Below are 7,875 nucleotides of genomic sequence, written 5' to 3'. Positions count from 1 at the left end.
AAGAATGTTAGTCTAGTTTGTGTTTACTGCACTGGATTCCAGGAGAATGTCTGAATCTACCCCTCCTTCCGCTGGAATACATGAATCGCATCATGCTTCAATACGAGCAAGCAAGATGTGAAGGACATAGAAATGTGCATGTCATGGGGCTACTGTCGGGTTTGTGATTATACCTTCCCATTACGGTCGACAGGACACAAACAATTGTGACTATTATCTGTGATATGTATGACAGCAAGAGCAGAGTGGGAGAAACAGACTCCACATAGGTTGTTCAAATACCAGAAAACGTTGAATAACAAAACAAGCAGAACACATAAAGCAGCTTTGAGGTTCTCAGATACACGTGGCAGATATTTCTTTTGGTGTAGTCTGCTTGGGGAGAACTTACCATTCTGGTACTCATGGTTTTGCTTAACCAACTATAAATCAATGGATACAACATCCTGGATGCAAACGAGAAAGCAAAGTAAGACAAGCAACCCAGGCTTGTCATGGGCAATGTCTGAAACATGATCATATTATCTGCCTTAACCCTACATTTATGTACATATCTACGCAATTATACGTCGTCTGCATAACTTAGGCGCTAGCTCCATGATTATACAGTGATAACCATTCTCCGGACTTAGTGGTTTGCTTTCAACTTTTATCATATGGCTGTTTCTTTTCTTTTTATTTTTTTTTAATGGAGGGTACCATTTGGTCTGATGTGGATTTTACTATCCCACTCCACACGTTTAAGGATTTTTGGTCTGGCCAGTAGAGTAGATGTCTTTCAATAGTTGTAGAAATGTTATTCGTTCTCCCACTTCACTGCAAAGACCTGGAATACCCTCCCCATCCACCTACAGCAGACCCAAGACCTGCTGACCTTCAGAAAACTCCTCAAGACCTGGCTTTTCGAGCAGTAGCAGCATACCCCACCCCAGCGCCATGAGACCCTCATGGGTGAGTAGTGCGCTTTACAAATTATATGATTGATTGATTGATTGATTGATTCGTATTAATGCACCCCCATTATATAGTTTACAGAATGTAAAGCTTCAGGTACACGAACTGAGACAAAAGATCCAAAATGAGTGCAACTACATGTGTGCTGTAAGTCATACTCTTGGAGTATAGAGAAGTAAAAATGTTAGTACTCTGAGCGCTGACAGCTGTGTTGGAAATAATTAATCACTTTTGTTTAAATAGGAATTCGTTTGGGAAATTCCCCAAATTGCTGATAATATCAGTAGATAAGCTAACTGAAGCACAATGAATGAATGCAACAGGCCTAAGATCACAGAAGATGATCAAGTGGAAAAGACAGAAATAAAATCAGGTTTCCAGGTTCCCAAAGTGACACTTATTTACTGAGTGGTGATGCCTTGCTCAGCGTTCTCAAAAGACTTCAACTGTTCAAAGTATCCACATTAGTCTAAGAATTGTACAGCTTTTGCATGCTTCATGTTTAAATACATTGTGAAAGTCAAAGTACTTTCAATCATAGTTCCTTTGAACTTTTGTCGAAAATAAAGTTTCTCTCACTAAAGAAAAATACTATTTTGCACACATACCCTGCTTTAAATCTTCTGTAAATATTGGGGGTTCATTTGATAGTAAGTAAAATGACAAATATCCCCTCTATCTCAGCTCAGTTATGTTCAAAAGGCACACTTACTGTGTTTCTACACACTAAAAAAAATATATAAAAAATTACATACGGCGATGATGGGAGCGTGGCAGGGTTGTCGGAACAAAGATCTGTCACGGTTCAGCTCATAAATATGGCATTTTCCCTAAAACGGGAAATACTGGTGACAGTGGTTACATAAATATATTTATCTTTTTCTTGGTAGAGGGATTTCCTGATTTAAAATTACCTGGTGTCATGCTCGCTTTTCATGGATATTAATTGACGTGACATGGAGTTGTGTTGTCATTCAATACAATGCTCACTGGCAGTGTTGGTGTATTCCCTGTAGAGTGTGCCAGACTAGATGCTGGATTACCACCTTACCATGCAGGGTCTGAATTAACCAGCACAGAGGCACCTTTGTGTAATCAGACTTTATCACAATGCATTGATTTTACCCCTTGTGCTCTGGTTCAGTGGCCCAGCGTGTGGCATCTACCTGTAGTGAGAATGTACCTTCGATCAGGCCCTAGCATGCCGCATTAGACTGGTGCCATGAACGGTGTGTCTGAGAACACAGAGCTGATGGAGTCTGTGTCTGCCCTCATCCTGTTGGGTTTCAGGATGCTTTCGGCGATGAGGTGGTCATTGGGAAAGAGTCTCACTTTGCCGTTCTGCCCATGCATTTGCTCCTTCACTGGCTCCAGGAAGACCACCCTCTTGCCTGTGCTGGATTTCGTCTCTGCTGGCGTCTCATGCGGTGGAGTGGCACTGAGGATGGATGAGTGGGCACTGCTCAGGCCTTGCTTCTTTGGCTGTTTTCTGCTCCTGCACCTGCAGCGGCATGGGGTCAAGTAGAGATAGAGCAGGACCAGGATGATGCTGACCACGCAGGCTGCCAGGGTGGTGAAGGCAGTGTTGAATGCTTCATGAGCGTGGGAGCGCCCCGTTGTGAAGTTACTCACTGTGATGCGAATGTCTATGGTCTCATTCAGCAGCTTACGCCTGTTCATGGCAATGCAGGAGTAAACTCCGGAGTCTTCATACTGGGCCTCTTTGATCTCCAGACTGCCATTGTAGAAGACCTGAAAGTTGGCCATCCTGGACTCTGGGTCCAGTAGTCTACTGTCCGGACTCACCCAGATGAAATGTGTGCTAGTGTCAATGATTTTACTGTCGCAGTGCACCACCAGCCGTGTCCCTACTTGTGCCTCATAAACGAACCCAAATGCATGGAATGAGCTATTGACTGTGATGTCTGAGCAGTTCATAAAGGTCTCCTGAATCAAAGGCAGTTTCGCGGAGCTTTTACTGTCTGGCTGCAGGAAACAAGTGTACTCATTCTTGAAATCTACCACCGGGCTGAAGTGCCTGTGGTACCAAAAGTTGAGCATAGAGTTGAAGGAACACTCACAGGCAAAGGGGTTCCCATGCAGGTAGATCCCACTCAGCTGCCAGGCTGGAGCTATGCTTATCTGCTGGACTGGCACCGCGTGCAGCTGGTTGTATGACATGTCCAATAGTGCAAGCTCTGGAAGTTTCATCCTTCCGGTGTATAAATCAATTGGGAAGTGAGCAATAGAGTTGCGACTTAGGTACAACTTTTGCAGTTTGTGCAGTCCCCCAAAGGCACCAGAGTCAATGTGTGTGATCTGATTGTTGTAAAGCAGGAGTATCTCCAGCCCTTTCAGCTCTTGGAAAACTGGATTGCTCAGTATCCTCAGGTGGTTTGAAGACAGGTCGAGGTACTTCAAGTGGGGAGTTGATGAAAAACTCCCAGTGGAAATGCTGCTGATTGTGTTATGGTTGAGTACCAGGGTGTTCAGTTTATCAAACAGGACCGGGACCCAGTCTGGGTCCAGGAAACCGATTTTGTTGTAACTTAAATCCAACTTTTTTATGAACTTGAAAAGGGATCGAGGTACCATAGAGAGATTCTTATTGGTGCAGCTCACAATGTCACTGGCACAGATGCAGGTTGAGGGGCACACCCCGGGCGCCCCGCCACAGAGTCCCAAGGCAAAAAGTAACAGGCACCCAACGCGTTGGCACCTCACCTTGAATATCCCCAGTAGAGTAGTAAAGGTCTGGCAGCTCAAAGACATTATGGCGTGTCTTCTGGCCACTTGTATTCACTCTTTGCTGGCCGATCGTCATGTGCTGTTTTCAGTATCCAGGACCACATAGACAAGAGTTGGCATCACCATGGCACGTGCTCGCCTCATCCCACTGGGTCTTCATGGAACAAGAAGGATCTGAAAAATAAAAGCATGCTGAGGTTAGGAACCTGAGCTCATCAAGACGTGAAACTGATACTGCTAACTCTTCCCATTTGGGTTGTTTCAAGTTTAAAATTCTACAATATTTTCCATTTCTCGTTACATACAATAGACCTCACTGTAGTCTAGGGTACTGACCAACATAAAATAACCATATTTTTGCTGTGGATATTGGCGTTTGTGTATTCTTGTGCACTTGCCTGTATGGGGTTACAAAGAAAGGGAGGTACCCTACTGAATCTAAAAGGGACTGGGTAAGATCTCAAGAAACAAAAAATGTCCCAAGGTTTTACGTACAGTTATGTAAGTGCAGTTTAGCAAAAAACATATATATGCAAACAAGATATTCTATAACAACAAGAAGAACTACAAGTTCATTGTGTCAGCCAACACTTGAATAATACACAAGAATCCGAGAAGTTGATATATCAAAAATACATATGTGTAATTTATTTATACAAACAATTTAAAAACAATGTATTATTAAAAACATAAAAATCATAAACAATTCAAATGTATTTCATTAGAGAAAACAGAAGTCGACGCAGCGTTTCGGTGATAATCGATTGATAGTTCACCTTCTTCAGGACAGTTTTCTAGACAGTAGAGAATACATGTGTTATTATTCAATACATGTGTTGCTGACACCTAACTACCATGATTTATCTAACATGCAGTCTTTCAACTCCTTATTACTCATTATTCATTTGTTAACTTTATTCAGAATTACACATAAGTATTACAATGTTGACTATCAAGCCTAAATCCATCTCCGCTTATTAAACAACACAGTTATATGTGGGGACTCCTAGGTATGTATTTTCTAGGGACACACTTCTGTTTGAAGGTTTGTCAGGTTAAATCTTAGTGCCTGTATGGACAGTGTACCATACCCACATATATATTATACCAATGCCTATCACAGGGGTCCTAAGTCAGAGAGTCAAAGAGGTCAATACTGATGTAAATCTGCATGTCTTGTTTGAAAATGTATTTTGCACAAATAAAAATATGCATAACTTCCATCTTTTTTATCCTGAATAATCTGAAATCGAACCTGCCATAACTATAAACAAGCCACAGATGGCGCAGTTTTGAGAGTTAATGTGAACTGTCGCACCAAAAATGAGATAGCTTGAATGTATACATATAAGTATCTGTACAGCGTACACCTCACTGGAAGGCGTTGTAAGCTTTGAGTAAGGTTGGGAACCACGAATAACTGTTCGGGATCATTAGTGTATCTGGAAGCAGTGTGTGTATGGCAACTCAGCGTCATGTATTTAAATTATAAGTGCGTGCAAGTTTGTCTACATTAAAGCACGGTAATTGAACCTGTGTGTGCGTGTGGTTGCCTCTCTGTCTGTTCACAGACACCGTGAGTATCACAAAATGATGCCCCCAGCCACTAGAATGTATTGAGAGATCCCGCGCCGTTCATATCGCAAATGTAGTCATTGGCTTCGGGCTGAATGGGGGACACTGGAGAGCTGGGGGAAGGGGGCTGAAGATAGAATCGCCCCCAGCCGCACGAGCTCCAGGGACTTGTGTTACGCCCGTGGGTGTGTGTTTTAATTGATAAGTGAATAGGAATAAACAACCAGCACACAAGTAAATAGTTACTCAATACACACAAGTGAAACTGTGCGTGGGTAAGTACCCGGGTCACAGCGGCACAGGTTACCTGGGTATTCCAGAAGGAGGCTCCGTCTCCTAGCCCATGGCAGCAGGAGGGCGCCGGGGGCTTCCCCCGCTGGATGTCCGGCTCGTGTATCCTTCTGGTTCTCCTCAGGCACGGAGCGAGGGTAGAGGGGTTGCTGTGCTGTAGCTCATAACTGAGTTGGAAACTGCGACAGCCCCCTCAGCCTTCTCGGGTCGAGTTTCTCAGCCTCGTCTGCGCGCGGGCCCCTCTGCCTTGGCAGCCTTACATCTCTTTCATCCTCCGCCCCACGGTCCCCTCCGTTCTTTGGCCTTGCCCCCACCTTCCGGCCGTCCAATGACTGTCTTAGCTTCTGCACGACTCTTTCATCTTCTTCAAACAGGGGCTCCTATCCTTTACAATCTCCTCGGGCCCCCCTAATCTCTGCACGCCGCCAGCCTCTTGTGCGCGGGTTCTTCCGTCTCTGCGCACGTCCCTGTTGAGTTGTCTGTACTGCATGGGACCCTCAGTCCATTTTCTTCTCTGGACTGTTCTCCTGGTCTCGGAACGTGCCCCTCAGCCTCTACACAGGCCCCTCACTTTTCACTACACGGTTCTTCTGCATCCCCTGTATTGCATATTAGTATATCCTGTACTGGTGTTCCCTCTTCTCTGCATGGTTCCTCATCCTCTTCGGCGCCAGTCCGTCAGTCTCAGGACCTGTCCCTCAGCCTCTGTGCACAGGTCACTCAGCTTCCCAGGTATGGGTTCTTGGGTGTGCCCTGCACTGGTCCCTCGGTCTTCATTGCTCGGACCGTCAGCCGCTTCTGCGCGGCCCCCTCAGCCTCCCCTGCATGGATCACCCAGCCTTCTCTGCAGGTACCCCTCGAACTTCTCTGCGCGGCTCGACAGTATCCCCCGCTCGGGTCCCCAAGCCTCCTTGGCACGCGCGCTCTCAGAATCTCCTCAGCTCGCCCGTGTGATGAGAGCAGCAGACGCGGAACGAGTTAAACGGCTTCCCTAGCTCCCCAAGGCAGCACCAAGCCTGCTGCTCTCGATGAGGACGGGCGAGGGATGGGAGGGGAGGAGGCGGGCGAGGGATGGGCGGGGAGAGGAGGCTGGATGGCGCGGACCAATCGGGCGCCAGTCCCCAGGATGGTCCAGCCGAACCCGCGCAGGCTGAGGCAGGCATCGCTCTGTGGACGGATGAGCCTCTCTCGGGCTCCTCGCAGGGTGATGGCTGCCCTCCCATTCCGAAGCTCCACAGGAGGGAAGGCCACAGAACGGCTTCTCACTGTTGAATGGCTAAGGGGAGACCGGCTTGCCTCTCAAGCAGACAGGTCTTCACACCTGAAATGACCGGTTCAGAGAGTGTCTCGTGTATTGGGCGGGGGAGAGCAACAGTTTCCTCAGCATGTACCTGCTGTCCGCTTCTCAGGGCCGCACAGGGTCAGACTGGCATCCAGTGTTAGAAGTGGGTGGGAACGGAAGGGCACGGCGTGCCCCCACTTTTAAAAATTATGCTAGTCCGTTCCCCTACTTCTTGTTTTTAAAAAAGCATACCGGGAACTTTATTTTTGTGCCTGTGTGGTGCAACGTGCACATCGAGGAAGGCCTCTGCAGTGCGCCCGACCTCCTCCCCTTCCCCTCTGTGTCTAGGGGCCTGCAAAGTGACTCTGAAAAGGGCCATCAGTGTAGCATAGCGCGAAAACGGCTATCTCTGATGGCCCTGCTGCTGCAGTGAGCCCGTGATTCACACCTCATTTTGTGAGGATGCTGCCTGCCTGCCCCCACTGCGTGACCGATACAATGGTCGTTGGCCCGATTTCAAGGGGTGTAGGACGAAAGCCCCATTGTCCTGGCAGACTGGAAGGTGCCGCTTATCCATCGCTGCTGACTTGAAAGGACCCAGGATACTTTGGTGTCACGCAGACTGACGGACGCCGGCTGGGAAAGAAGACAAGCATTTGCAATGCAATAGGTCTCGCATTTACATGAGTTTGAGCTATTGACATTGCATATGACATTGCCTTTTATTTTCGTTTTCGATTTTAACAAAAAAATAAAGGCATTGTCATTTACAATAGCTTAAACTCGCGTAAATGCGAGAGCTATTGCATTGCAAATGATTGTTTTAAATGTCGTGGGCTGCTCACGTCCTAGATCTCCTCTGAACATGAACTCATGATCAGTGTTCTTCTGCATGTGTTTCTTCTTCAGCACCCTCCTGGCATTATATTGTCAATGAATGAGGTGTGAATGTAGGTGAACAGGAGAAAGCCACTGATCCCAGCGAACATGCAGTAATTGGTGACTGACGATGTAGGATTCCACCT

General features: G+C 46.6%; 1 protein-coding gene across 1 annotated transcript; it reads right to left on the bottom strand.

Moving 5' to 3' along the window:
- Nucleotides 1-663: 663 nt before the first annotated feature.
- Nucleotides 664-6,577, bottom strand: AMIGO2 (adhesion molecule with Ig like domain 2). Its single transcript, XM_086919123.1, has 2 exons — nt 5,585-6,577; nt 664-3,876 (listed from the first exon to the last, which is right to left on the bottom strand). The coding sequence occupies exon 2, from the start codon at nt 3,724-3,726 to the stop codon at nt 2,164-2,166; it is 1,563 nt and encodes a 520-aa protein (XP_086775249.1). The 5' UTR covers nt 3,727-3,876; nt 5,585-6,577; the 3' UTR covers nt 664-2,163.
- Between the last annotated feature and the right edge of the window lie 1,298 nt (nt 6,578-7,875).

This window comes from Lissotriton vulgaris, chromosome 1_1 (genome assembly GCF_964263255.1).
Source record: "Lissotriton vulgaris chromosome 1_1, aLisVul1.2, whole genome shotgun sequence".
NCBI lineage: Eukaryota > Metazoa > Chordata > Amphibia > Caudata > Salamandridae > Lissotriton > Lissotriton vulgaris.
Note: the sequence above shows the minus strand (reverse complement) of the source record. Positions and strands in the feature narration are given on the sequence as shown.